This window comes from Lygodium microphyllum, chromosome 15, assembly GCF_053477565.2.
Source record: "Lygodium microphyllum isolate KBCC chromosome 15, Lygodium_microphyllum_v1.1.10, whole genome shotgun sequence".
NCBI lineage: Eukaryota > Viridiplantae > Streptophyta > Polypodiopsida > Schizaeales > Lygodiaceae > Lygodium > Lygodium microphyllum.
The window spans coordinates 110,736,916-110,751,914 of record NC_141149.1 but is presented as its reverse complement, the minus strand read 5'-3'; the positions used below and the strand labels follow the sequence as shown (position 1 = coordinate 110,751,914).

The 14,999-nt window shown below is 37.6% G+C and overlaps 1 protein-coding gene across 2 annotated transcripts; it reads left to right on the top strand.

Annotated features, from left to right (window-relative positions):
* The first annotated feature begins 297 nt into the window (after positions 1-297).
* Positions 298-4,529, top strand: LOC148024912 (cysteine synthase-like). 2 transcript variants are annotated; one of them, XM_087694584.1, is made up of 8 exons: positions 298-450; positions 544-663; positions 892-1,019; positions 1,278-1,480; positions 1,838-1,963; positions 2,593-2,751; positions 2,913-3,106; positions 4,164-4,529. In XM_087694584.1, the coding sequence occupies exons 1-8, from the start codon at positions 427-429 to the stop codon at positions 4,287-4,289; spliced, it is 1,080 nt and encodes a 359-aa protein (XP_087550710.1). In that variant the 5' UTR covers positions 298-426; the 3' UTR covers positions 4,290-4,529. The 2 variants fall into 2 exon arrangements, with proteins under 2 accessions (XP_087550710.1, XP_087550711.1); XM_087694585.1 differs by lacking the exon at positions 298-450 and having other exon boundaries at positions 892-1,023.
* Positions 4,530-14,999: the final 10,470 nt, after the last annotated feature.

The following is a 14,999-nucleotide window of genomic DNA, read 5'->3' as shown; positions in this document are numbered from 1 at the left end:
TATGAAATTTGATTCAAAAAGTTCCCTCCAAATTTTGGAGTTGGAAGTTTTGGTATTTACTACCAAAAATGTTTTTCGTGAACACTCGTTTAGAAGGGAGAGAACGTCTAAGTAATGATGGCTCAAAATATGATTATTTTATCATGACATTTTCAAATTGTACCCTATTTTCTTACCTTTAGTTAATTTGTACATGTAAAGTTTGACTTGTTTAAGGTGTACTAATTGGGTTTTGACTTTTTGGGGTGTGCAATTTGGGTTCTAAAGATTATCCTATTTGGGTGAAAGCACCTCAAAGAAGGGTTATCATGGATACATAAAGCATTGCATGATGATGTATACACTACAATTGAAGCTTCTCATTCGGGGTTCTTCAACAAGTCTGATCTGTCCAGAAACCACATTCAAGTCTAATCAGATTCAGATATGGAGGACAAATCTGTGACATTAGTGAGTTCCTAATCTGAGAGAGAGAGAGAGAGAGAGAGAGAGAGAGAGAGAGAGAGTGAGTGCGTGTGTGTGTTTGATTTTGGATTGTATCAGAATGGCTCAGCAGAAGAAGCTTTTCAAGGGCCTTACCGCACCATCCATGCCTCAGAATGCCCCTGTGATGGCGGTGATGCTGCAGCAGAGAGGGAAAACATCGCATCCAACGTCACTCAGGTAATCCTTCTTATGCCTGCAACCCTTAAACTTTAGGAAATCTGGGGACTGGGGGACTACTTAATCTCAGTAATTGATCTTAAAAATGGGGGATAGTTAATCTCAATAATTGATCTCAAAGTGCTCTGTAATAAATCTTTACAGCTGACCCTCATTTGTTCTCAGTGATTTTGTTAGATTTTGGATTAGATGGTTTTGTGGTAACTGGTATTAATCTCTTGGTTGCAGTTGATAGGATGGACTCCCCTTGTTGAGCTGAAAAACATTGCCAGTAATGATGGTGTTGTTGCCAGGATCATTGGCAAGCTTGAATGCCAGCAGCCCCTCGGCTCTGTTAAAGATCGGATCGTGCTGCCGTAGGTCTCTCTTTGCCATCATTGCTATCATTTGTGCCCTGATTTGTTTGCCAATACACCAATAAATGAAAGGGGATCTGATGTAGTTCTGATGGCTATGTTTATATGTACTTCCTGGTCTCTGGAGCCAAATGTAAACTAAAACATGATTAAACATGCATATGTTTGTCTCTGATCATGATGGTATTAAACAAGCTCATTTGATATCAAAGGGATTGGATCAGATGGTTTATGGATGGAGTGGTATAATCTGTGCAGGATGATCGAAGATGCAGAGATGCGAGGACTAATAAAGCCTGGAGTGACCACTCTTATCGAGCCGACTAGTGGGAACACAGGCATTTCACTGGCTGCTGTTGGAATCCACAAAGGCTACAAGGTGGGAGTGGTCATGCCTTCAAGCTGCTCCATGGAACGCCGCATGGTCTTGAGGGCCCTTGGTGCAGAGATTTACCTCACAGGTCTGCTATGAAACATTGGTAATCATTACTGGTTGCCCTTGACAGATATATTGACATCAGTTTTGGTTTGGATAATGACATATAATTTGATTGCCTCTCCAAGCAGCATTGGGCATCTCTGTGATCACTTGTTTGTAATAAACATTAGGATTTACTTTCCTTTCTTGAATAGTACATATCTGTAACTGGTTTGTGTTAAAGGTTAGGAATCATTGAGACTTCAGTGTTCACCAAATTCACTGGCTGGGATTCTGCAAAACAGTGCATAACGACCACTTCTTTTGTTCTCAGTACGGTGATTGAGGTATGTCCACATTTTGATACTTCTAACAGTGACATTCCTGTCTGTGCATTTAGATCCTGCTCTAGGATTTCCTGGAGTCTTTGCAAAGGTCGATGAAATACTTGCAACTGTGCCAGACACTTACATGCTCAATCAGACAGTGAATCCAACGAATCCAGATGCTCATTTCCACTCGACAGGTGGGTTTTGCTACATCCCTTCTCTTAAAAGCAGTCTAGGCTTTCTTCTCTCTGTTGCAAGTGCATCTTTGCTTCTTACACTAACAAAGCCTGGCATGAGGGTGGCAATCTTGGCTGGCAGGACTTGTAATTGCAATTTATAGAGGATCTTGTAATACTGAAACTAACTGTGACCTTTGCCTTTTGGGTTGCCTTTGTGGGTCTTAATATCTAGCAAATATTGAGAATTAACTGATCCTTTTCACAAGAAGCTTTAGACAAATCATGGCTATAATTCCCACATTGTGAATTATGACAGCATCATGAGGTTCTGCAAGGGAGGGACAACATATCTAGCTTGGTGCAGTTGGGGCCAGGGGGATGCCAGAGCCCAGGGTGGGGCCAGCAGCCCTCTGCCCTTAACTGTACCTAGCTAGATATGCGGTGCCTCCCGAGGAGAAGCTTATGATGTTGAACACTACAGCCCTTTTTTCCACACAGGAAGATGTCAAGATCCTTCTGTGTTTTTGGGATAAATTTTTCAAGACCTTGCAAATGTGGAGTTGGTCTTAACATCTAACAAATATTGAGAATTAGCTGATCCCTTGTTGGAATCAAATTTTGGGAATTTTGCAACTGCTGAGTTTCAGGTCCAGAGATATGGAAGGATACTGCAGGAAAGGTGGACATTTTCATGGCAGGCACAGGCACAGGAGGGACATTCTCAGGAGCTGGAAGATACCTCAAGTCTAGAAATCCTGCCATCAAAGTCATGGTTATGGAGCCTGAGGAAAGCCCTGTTTTATCAGGTATTGAGGTGCATAATCATGAGGCATCAGGTGTTGATAAACAACATAGTGCTTATGCTAATTATTTGGGATTTGGAGGTGTTATAAAACTGCAGAAAAAATGTAATGCTCGATTTGATTCAGCCTTCTTGTTTGAGTGATTGATGGTTTGCTTGATTTAGGGGGTTGCAAGGGGCCACATAAGATTCAAGGAATTGGCCCTGGCTTCATACCGGACACCACAGATGTGAGTGTGGCTGATGAAATTGTGACGGTAAACAGTGAGGAGGCCATGGCTTATGCATCCAGGCTTGCCAAGGAAGAGGGATTGCTTGTGGGGATATCATCAGGAGCTGCAGTTGCAGCAGCCTCAAAGGTATCTGATATATATATATATATATATATATATATATATATATATATATATATATATATATATATATATAGAGAGAGAGAGAGAGAGAGAGAGAGAGAGAGAGAGAGAGAGAGAGAGAGAGAGAGTGTGTGTGTGTGTGTGTCTGTTATATTAACATACTCTTAAAGACACCACAAAGGCACATAGAACAGAGTATCCACTTGGGGGTGTGGTTGGCACAATTGAGAACCAATTGGTAAAGCTACACCAAAAGTTGCAATATAAACCAATGGCCCTAGGTTAGCCCAATGCTTAGGCTTTTTGAACTCTTTTATGATGGCTTTGTGGCCTCCATCAAATACCCCTTTGCCCTCTTTTCGACATGCCTTCACATGTAGCATCACACACCTAGATGTCCTCACACACACCCCACCCACCTGCATCAATAAATGCAAGCACATACATAAATTGATAATCAAATATGTACGCACATTTAAACTCTGTGTGAAGTGAACATATGTTGGTTTTTGCCAACACACACACACACACACACACACACACACACACACACACACACACACACACACACACATGTAGTGAAAACCTCCTTTTAATATGTAATAGAAAATGTGTGTTTTAGACCTACCTATAGTAAGGCCATATCATGTGGTGTTGGGGTTATTTCTTAAATACAATGTTTTCCTCATTGAAGAATTAAAATTAACATCTATTTGTTTAATTCTTGTTCTTCTTCTTTACCTTCCACACACATTAGTCTTTGTCCTCATCTTCCTCTTCACCTTTACATCTCTCTCTCTCTCTCTCTCTCTCTCTCTCTCTCTCTCTCTCTCTCTCTCTCTCATCGATGATCATTAAAGCATAAATATATTAATAGTACTCTATACTTTAGCAAGCCCTTGAAATTGCATTACCTTGTCTTTGTGTGTGTCTATGTACATGTGCATGGGAGCATGTGGGTTGGAGAGAGAGAGAGAGAGAGAGAGAGAGAGAGAGAGAGAGAGAGAGAGAGAGAGAGAGAGAGAGAGAGAGAGAGAAAGCTAAATCCTTGGATAAATAGGTTGGAAAAAGGCCAGAAAATGTTGGTAAGATGATAGTGACTATTCTACCTAGTGGTGGGGAGCGTTATCTAACCACAGAGCTATTTGGTTCAATTAGGGAAGAATGTCAAAAAATGACATTTTAAGTAATAAATGTACCACAAAGAGTATGCTATTCACAATAGCGTCATTTTTGGGCTCAATATTTTGGTCATGAGGGCTTGTAGTGTTAAGTGTGATTAAGTGGAGTGAATGACAAACATTTGTGTCACATGTCTTGCTTAAGTTGAATCATGATAGTCCATCATGGTGTGGTGGATATCTTTATTATTTAGTTAATAAGAATGCCAAGAATGTAATAAATTCATGGGTTGAATTTCATTCTTCTCAAAGTTTGTCAAATTAGAGTGGTTTCAAGTCTTGGAAAATACTTATGCATTGTTTGCTCACTTAATATTACAATAAGACATTTTTTCTTGATGCTTTAACTTTTTTAGTTGAACTAGTACAATGGAAAGCTTGAACACAAATTTGTGCATGCATGCATACACTCACGAGCTTAGATGCATTTTCCCACACAATGTTTGAGAAGGAAAATAATGCTTGACTTGTATCGGTTGCATAAAATATATTTGGGAATTGTATTTTAGTCAAGCTCATGTTAAGAGTTGAGGAGTATGATAGCTATGGATGTCTTTAAAAGGCCCTTAGGATAAGGAAGAATTAGGGAAATTTAGAACACAATGTTTCCTTTAAAATGGAACCAGAAGATATACAATTTGATTTTAAATATGATATAAAGGATGTTACATGCACATAGTCATAGTTGTGACTAATAGTAATCTTAGACAAACTCAATACTTGACTATATGCCAATCGAGACTTGAGGCTCTCCATGTGTGCCATTTTGAATATCCATGTCTATCCAAGATAACTATGTTTGTGTTCTCATTGTCCATGTAGGTTTCTTATTTATGCTTTGATGGAAGTGTTAACAACTTGATAATGCATGTTTATAACACTTAATAGGAACTAACAAATTAAGAAACTTAGAAACTTGTTGGCAAAATTAGTGGGCATCCCAAAAATTTCCTCTCTACTTCATTTCCATAGGATATTACATGTTGCATAGGCATTCAAATTTAGAGTAAAATTTCATTGTATTTGTGAGAATAAGGATTAATTGAAAAAATAAAGCTATCAAAATTAAGCTTCATATTTTGAGGTTGATAGATGTGTTGTTTTCAATTTTTACATCCATGTACTCATCTCTTTTATATGTTTTTAATGTGTAGTAGCTTCCATTTGGGCTTTGACTTGCTTTGTCATGTGTCATGGAGGTAATATTATCTCATTTCTAGATTGAGCTAGTCACTTAATGCTTGACAAAAGAAAAGGGTCTTCAATGATGGTAGAAGGGTTAGTGATAAAGTTATAGGTCATGGTTGGTGGGTTTTGCCATCATAAGTTTTTGAATGGTCTCATATGGAATATTCCTACTTGAGTGTGAGGGATAATGTGGATAAAAGTGTGATTACAGATGGGTCTAATGATAGGTAAGCCAAAGCTCCTTGAGTATGTCTCCCCTTGAGGACCCAATCAATGTGTGGTTATGATATTGTATAGTGAATTCAAGGGGTTGGGTATTTTGAGCAAGCTTGGGTGTCTTGTTGCTTAATGGGGCCTTGGAGTGCGTGGGGGACGGACTAAGGGATTAGTGATTGATAAAGCATTTGACCAAGGCTACATGTTGGGGGTAAAGGCGCACTTGTCTAGCCGCTCATGTCTGAGTTACACTGACAATACTTGCATAAGTTTTTGAATGCTCTATGGAATATTCCTACTTGAGTGTGAGGGATGATGTGGATAAAAGTGTGATTAGGGATGGGTCTAATGATAGGTAAGCCAAAGCTGCTTGAGTATGTCTCCCCTTGAGGACCCAATCAATGTGTGGTTATGATATTGTATAGTGAATCCAAGGGGTTAGGTATTTTGAGCGAGCTTGGGGTGTCTTGTTGCTTAATGGGGCCTTGGAGTGAGTGGCGAAAGGACTAAGGGATTAGTGATTGATAAAGCATTTGACCAAGGCTACATATTGGGGGTAAAGGTGCATGTGTCTAGTTGCTCTTGTATTAGTTACACTGACAGTACTCGCATACCTGCACACTTCTACACTGCAAGCGACGAGCATCTCCACTGTCACTTCATTTTGTATTCTTTCAATGGCATTTGAAAAAAGGGAAGGCTAGTTACACATTGTGACTATTGGAGTTTTCACATCTTGTCTCTCTCTCTCTCTCTCTCTCTCTCTCTCTCTCTTTCTCTCTCTCTTTCTCCTTCCACCATAGCTCTTGCTTCCGCTCAGTGCTTCCACTTCAAGGCTCACTCCCTTTAACTAGTGTCAAATCCATCTTCCCCGAGAGCTCAAGAGCCTAACTTGACATTGCCTTAGCTTGCATTTGAAGGTTACTTCATTGGCAGCCATGGCTTCTCATTTGTAGGTATGCTTTTGATACTCCGTGTCTTCTAGGCTACTTCTAGTTGCATTGGACCTCTTTCAGGCTTTCCTTGGCAACCCTTGGAGCTTGCCTTACCCCCCAGTTACCTTAGCATATCTTACAACACCCCGAGGATAGGATGTGTGATTTGCACCTAATTGATCTTCCCACATCAGTTCAACTACTCCTCCAGCCTCTAAAAGGTTCGTGGCATTCTTGGCAACTGTAGTGATCATTGGAAATACCTCCCGATAATTGTATTTGACATTGGGCATTGATCTTGAGCTCCGCATGTATTGTCATTGTTCACGATTTTGGGACAACCTGTGAGTTCTACAATGCCTCTATATGCTTATGTGATGCTTCTACTGATGCCCATTGGTATCGAATCACTTGTGGAAATTATGTCAATGCATTAGAGATCATTTTGGAATGATTAGAGCACTTCATTTGCTTTGTCTAGACAGAGATTTGCTATTGTTTATAACAAGGTTGAAGCTTACTTTATCAGTGAAAGTATATGCATGTTGCTCTTGAGTGCTTACTGATTATTTAGGGTGATGTACCAATGCTTATGGCTCGTGTTACATGCTTGGTTATGCTCCTAGATTGCTTCTAAGTTGAGATTGGAGCTTTGAATATTGACATTGGCTATTATGTATGGTTATTTGATGCTTTAGTAAGAGCTTTGCAAGTTACTTAGATCGAATGCTTCTGGATATATGCTACTTGGATCTTGGATGTATGGATGCCTTTCACATGATGTTTTGAGCTTTGTTTGCTCATTTCACATTTGACTTTTATTCCAATGGGAGTTGCTACTTAACACTTGGATGTTACATTGAGCATTTGGTTATGCAGTTGAGCTTGAGGGTCTTATAGTGAGACCGTGGGACTTGGTGACATGTATATGCTCTTGTCATGATTTATGTACGCTGTTGATGCTTAGTGGGCTATTTTGATATTACTTTTGGGCCAGTACCTATCTCTATCACACAATATTGTTAGTGATATATGTATCTGGGTTGGTTATGTATAGAGCTTCCGTTACATTGCTCAGTTTGTTGTGCCCTTGGTTAGTCTCTAATGTTACTCGTGAGACCCACTCTATGCATAATGGTTATGCCTATGGGATGTATCTTAGTCTGACACATTGATCCTTTGACAGTTCTCGGTGCTAGTCACATATTCACTCATTGCTTATTGAAGCTATTCTCCTTGGCAGTTACAATTTGTCTTATATCAATGATTGCCTCTGTTTTGCATTGATTTCTTACTGATGTACTTCATTTTCAACATGTTATAATTACAGTTTACTACATTGTTTATGCAAGTAGTCATCTTTATTTGACAATTCTTTGCATTGAGTTTGTGGACAGTTCATTACTTGGTTAGTACCCCTTGTTTTCAGCTTGATTTGACAGTTGTTTTAGAACTATTTGCAGTAATTAGAGTAGCCTTCATTGATAGTTTGTACACTTGTTTGTATTCATTATGGTTGCTAGCTCAAGTGATAGTGATATATTTAATATTGACAAGTTGGATGATGGCACCAACTATAGCTACTAGAAGGCCCAAATTTGGCAAGTTTTAGTGCAAAAAATGTAGGTTAGGTCTTTGAAACATAAGCGTATCAAGCCCGAACTTATTGATACAAAGGATTGGGTTGAATTAGATGAGCTATATAAGTCCACCATCATATTATCCCTCTCTAAGCATGTGTTCTATGATGTCTTTGATAGGCAGTTCGCATGGAAATTATGAAAAAGATTCGTAATGTCTATGACAAGTAGAGCTCCGCTTCTCAAATATATTAGAAGCAACTCGTGGACTTTCGCATGGAGGGTACTTCTATGTCAACTTACTTAAATGAATTTCATTCCATTATCAATTATTTTGTCTTGATTGAATTCAAGAGCACTCTTGTTGGTCAGGACCTAAAACGGGCCCGACATTGTCTCTAAGGCACTATCCATGCCTCTACTACTCACCTAAAACTACCCCACACAACCTTGTGGCCAGGAGCGCCTTTAAGAACTTTGCGTTTTTCTGATTTTCTAGTCCAACAAGTAATTATTTCCCCACTCCTCAAACGGAGTCTCTAAACATACTGGTGTTATACACCACGTAGCTACACACAAGAAGCGCCCCTCTTGGTTGATCATCGCGGCTCCACTACGACTCTCCTACACCTCAAGGATTGGCCCCAAGATGTGTTAAAGGATGTGGATCTAGAGCATGACACAAGCTATGGTGGATCAAAGATGAAGACCAAGTTCATAATGACATGGACAAGTAGAGACAAACTGTTACACAAGTGGATTAGGTTCCAAGTTAGATTAGCTTGGACTCATAAACACAATCTTGTGTAGAATTGTTAATGATAAGACACTTAACTGAAAGTACAAAGCATCATGACATTGTATTCATTTCATAGTCAAGTACAATGCTTTATAGACTTTGAGTTGTTCCACTCTCCTCACTGTGCATATGGGATTCAGGACATCTCTTCTTGGAGCATACATCATTTGTCTATTTCTCAACAAGATGCACCGTGAGCATAAAACACATTCGAAACAAAGTCCACTCTTTTGATAAACGATCCATGATATGATAGATAAACCTCACCAAATAAACCCAAAGGAATCGAATATCTAGCCCTACAGCTTGGGATATCTCGTACTCTTAGCGTTTATCGTGTCATCACTCATACAAACAGGTGTTATGCATCCTTGAGACGATAGCATGTGGTGCATCAATGCGAGTGTGAATATGACCATCGTGCTTAAACAAATGTTCATTGAAAATCAGCAACGTGAAAGTATGAAGACAACTTTTTTGATGATTTTCTTTTCGTACGATAGTGCTTCGTTGCTTAGGGCTAGCACCGAGCTTTCTCATGCTACTAGTCCCTTTTTAAATTTAAACAACCACAAACTCTATATGAAATGCAGCATGAAACATTAGAATGTAACATACTTTATCCACTTAATAATCCCCTACTTCTTACCGTTTAAAATTTTGCATGCATTGATAGATGTAATGCATGCTTTTATAATGTATTTTTCTTTATTGAAAGTGATAAAAACTCACTTTAACAAAAAGATATGACTAAACTAATACTAAACCTCATGCTTCAACTCTATCATATGTCCACATACATTAATCTTATTTTTATGATGCAAAAAATCTAATTTTTTATTTTTATTTTTTTCTATTTATTTATAGAAAATTATTGATAATTACTAATTTTTTGGTTTAGACAGATTACTCTTATAAAAAATGATTTTCTTAGCATGTTTCATTCCATGGGAATGGCAAACACACATAAAAAAACCCAAAAAGCCACATATTTTCCCTTAAACCGTCTAGTCTCGAGTTTTGCAAATTTTGTATAAAATTAATATACAACTAATTTTTAATGATTCTTTCAACATGACCGATCAAATAGATGATTGGCAATAAAATTCAAGCATTACTAACCATTTCAAACTACAATTGATCATAAAATGGTAAAATCTTTTTATCAAACTACTCATTATTATGACGTGCATTTTTCAACATCGGAGACTTGTTGATACTCTTCAAACTGAACGATCCGTCCAACTCCAATTTACATCTTTTTCCACTCTTGCATCATTGTTTGACAAAAACGTTTATCTCAACCTATCCCCCTTTCTTTTACATTGATCTATGAGAACAAACCACAAGCGGAGAGAGGAGAGAGAAAGAATAAAATTAGATATTGTTGCAGAATGCGTCATTTTTTATGATTTCTAGAGCGTGGGCGAGAGATTACAGTTACTAGGATGATTCCTTAGATGATGCGCATCCCAAAAATGATAAAAAAATGGAGATTTGGGGCGCTAAGAAAAATGCCCCCCCTCCACATTTTCAAAAGTCATGTTGTCTCATATCTAAAGCTTGTTTAAGCTTTAAGCTTTTGGTTTAAAAAACCAATTCATTATTTTATGTTTACATTTTCTACCAAGTGGTTTTCACTTCGGAGAGGCAAACACCCTCAGATTTGAGATCCGTCTGGATGGATGAGTTTGTGACGTTGAAATCTATAAACCTTTTTGGCTTGTGGATCATATAGTTGCTTCATAACATGAAACCTTGTGGAGATTAAATGAGGGGGTCAAACGGACTCCGATCCATGAACCAAGACTTGCGTTGGGTTCCTAGCATCAAACTCAATCTAGGAAAACTCCAACTCATCAATTCGAAACCGTTTCATTTTGAATGAAATTTTGGTCTTTTACGGCCTCTCGAGCTCTTTTCTGCTACAAAAATTTCTTGTAAAATCCACTCTCATTGGTGACTATGGGATAGGGCGATTTAGCCCGTTGAATCCCACAAACTAATATACACAAATAACATAAAAAGCATCAAGCTATTACAGAAAATATACTCAACAAAGCACACGCACAACTCTCACCCTATCCCCTGACAAAATCAAGGCATGAAGATCCACAAGGGGGGATATGCCTAGCATAATCTAACAGAAATCCAAAGCGAGTCGCTAACCAATTGCTCCAACACAGACTAGCTAAAAGAAACCATCAAAGAGGTCATCCTAGTGGTGGACTAAACTATCCACCTAACTTAAGACAATTGGACCAAGAACTCCTACTAGGCGAGGACTTCTATAGCCGATCATCATATATTTACATTTAACACATTTTGCTTTCAAGAATTCCATACTCAGGTGTGTAAAAAGGAGGGTGTTGAACATAGAGTGACCCAAGGAGAATAGGGCATCAGCCTCAGTTTCTATGGAGCTCTCGCGAGGTGGCACTTAATCCATTGTGTTTTCACTCACTTTTATTTTCGCTCCAACCTTCCTTATACATGATTCTGGCTAGCTGCTAACCCTAGGAAGACAAGGCATCGGCCTCAGGTGTGACTTGTCCCCCCAAGAACCTACGAGGCCTCTGCAAGGTGATAATCAACTACTTTTAGGATTTTTCTTCCTTTTCTTTTCTAGGTGAGGGGTTAGAACCCCTTTTTACACACCTATGTAGTTTTATGTTTCAAGTATAGTCAGATTCTACTCTTCTTTATACTTCGGCAGGCTTCTCTAACACATTAATAACAGGGACTCCTAGAACAATTGCCTAGTAGGCTAGCAAAACAAGCTCACTAGGAGTGCCTTCTAAAATAGGTTTTTCAATGCCTGATAATGTCTTAATAGGAGGTCGACAACTACTTGAATCTCCCCAGATATACATAACCAAACCCTAGGACTTCATGCCTTGATTGTCGGTCCCCACAAAACGAAAAGAAAATAACCTCCACATACACATATAACATTATCAGCTTAAAGTAAAAGCTCGGAAAGGTGACGACACCACCTAGAATGTCCACAAGCTCTCACGCAACAAAGGCTCCCCATTAGGGGAGTTTTGAGGTCTCGAAAATGCCTTTTAGGAGATAGAAAGAGAGTGCTCTAGACCAATAGAGAAAAGCCTCTGTAACGGAACTTATATTTTAAAAAAGATAAAAAAATATTTTACAAAAAGATACATATATAATAATATTACAAATTTGTATTTCAATATCTATTTTTAGCCTCTTATATTCGTGATTATGATATTCTTTGCATTAATGATATACAATCTCGGCCACTTTTATTTAATGATATGTCTAAATGAATGATAATGATAAGTTTACTCTAAATTCAAATTAGTAAAAAGCTTGACACATATTTTTTTCTCTCCTTTCTTTTGTCCCTCGTGTTTTTCCCTCCTTTGTGGTAGCCTAGTCTTCTCTCTCTCTCTCTCTCTCTCTCTCTCTCTCTCTCTCTCTCTCTCTCTCTCTCTCTCTCTCTCTCTCTCTCTTTGTGCTATGAATATAGAAATTCGACCTTCAACAAGGCGTCCAAAATCACATCCATATCAGTGTTTAACTCATTTCAAAAAGATGGAAGATGGATTCCTACAATCATTAGCAAAGGCAGCTGGATCACCATGCTATAGGCAAAACGTGGGAAAAGATGAGTATATGAGAGCTCGTTCATCTCTGCTTGGAAGGGTAGAATCCAAGATTTCAAGCTTGGAGTAAATAAGAATAGCATAAAAGAGATTCTGGTGCAACATGTGTTTATGCATAGAGAGCTATATTTGGAACCTCGAAGTTCAAATCTTCCAATGTATAAACCAAATTGTAAGGATTTGATTCTTAAAGTCTTTCTTTTCTTAAACTTGGTTTAAGGTTTTCCATTATAATTTGTTCATTAGTCTTGTAGATGTCTATCCATCTAATCTTGAGGAATGGCAACCGGTCGAGTCTATTGTTGATGTGATTGATGTGATGCATGGCTTGATTGGAGAAGAAATATACAAAGGTAGAAAGAAGAGAGAGCTTGCAGAGAATGGAATATTCTTTTATGACCATTCTTATATTGTCCCCATGCAGTGTAGCCAATGGGGATCAATATCCCCCCTTCCTTTGCCAAAATTTTCAAGCTTTGGGTGGTCTTTGCCAAGTCTAGCTACTAATGAGGGCTATAGATGTAAAATATTTTCTGAGATACAGAGAGCATTAAAATCTAGTATCTCAAGTAGGCTAAGAAAAGTTACTTTGTTTATGCCTATTAATATATTTGTTGATTTCTTTTCTAATGTTGAGATAAGAAAATCAAAGGCTATGCTTTCAATGAAGAGACTAATATATGATCATGTTATACAATTTGTTGACGAGGGATGGGACACTAGGATAGAAGGAAAAATTATATGTAAGATAGATCAAGACTCTATAGCTTGTAAATATATGATTGCTACTCAAAATTTCATCCTTAGCTTTTATTATAGTAGATGGCATTATGTTGGCGGTAGTCTAGTTGCTTTAGACCAAAATCTTGATAATTTTAGCAAAGATTCTATAGTGGATCTTGACGTTTGGTACAATGAGGACATTATTGCAATCCTAAAGGTTAGATCATCATGTATGCTACATCAAGTGAGGATGGATTTACAGAATGAAGATATTGAAACTACCATACTCATTTGTGTTTCAACTTAATAACAAACGAATAAGTTTTTATTTCATATATTTGATTTCACTTCTTGATTAATAAAAATTTAAAACATGTTTTTACAGATATCAACGAGGAGAGAGAAGAATATACAATGCAAGGATATTGAAGAAAAGATCTCTTTACTATCAATATAAAATACATGTACAAATTTTTGTTAGCCATCTCCATGACTTATACACAAGGGCTTACAATCTGAGGCAAAGCTACTTTTTTTTAGAACTTTTCTTAAGAGAAGGGACATGCTTTCTAGGAGTCCTTTTGCTTATCTTTGATGCTTTGGTTGCCTTGGGTATTGAAGGCATAGTTTCACCTGCTATAGTTACATGCACCTCCTCTCCTTCAATGTCCAAGCCTCCACTATTGTCCATTCTTGTCTGTTGTATACAATTGGCCATTATATACTTCATGAGATTTGCTCTTATATACCAAACATGCTCACTTGTATAGTAATCCCTTGTAAACTGTCATACATTTGTAAGAAAATAACTTTAGTTCATTGTTATTTTTTACAATGGACTATTTTGCAATAAAACTCTATCTTAAAGTTTAGTATGCTTCACATTACCTTTATAAGTTTATCATCATTGAGATAAATAAACTGAACCAATCTTCTGACATTTACAATTACTCTCCAACCATAAGAGTAACTATCATCCTGATGAGGACACTGCAATCAATAATATAAAGTAAAACTAAGAAACTTGTTTATGGTAGTTGTTAGAATAAATTTTCTTGTATGTTCCAACCATATTAATCAAGACCTTACCACAACTTGTCTATATTGCATTGTTACAAGTAAGTCAGAAGGCATGGGAGGCCTTTTCTCTAGCACTTTAATCAATATTTTTACAACTCTGTACCAAAAATATAATAAAACTTAGAGTTATTACAAAAGAAAGATTAAAATATTTAGAGTGCCTACAACAAAAAAATTAAAATATCAAGGAGACTAGGCTAGATTATATGACTTAAAACTTGGCATTTCCATGGCTTCCTTTTATAGAATTGATAAGGAAACATTGCCTCTCCACACAGTCTATTCCAATCAGGCTCCAATGAGAATTGAAAATAAAAATATTTTAATAATTTAGCAAAACAAGATATCATAAAATCTAACAAAACATCAAATTACTTAATTTTCATTGTATGGAATTAGAAGAAGCTCCAAAGATTCAAAGTCAATTGAATTGAACCAATGATCAAAAGAACTTGCGTCAAGCTCACTCCTCATATAGTATGAGATAGATGGATCAAGAACCTCAATCTTTTGTTGCATATCTAAGGGGAGCTCATGCATTATACACATAGCAAAGGAA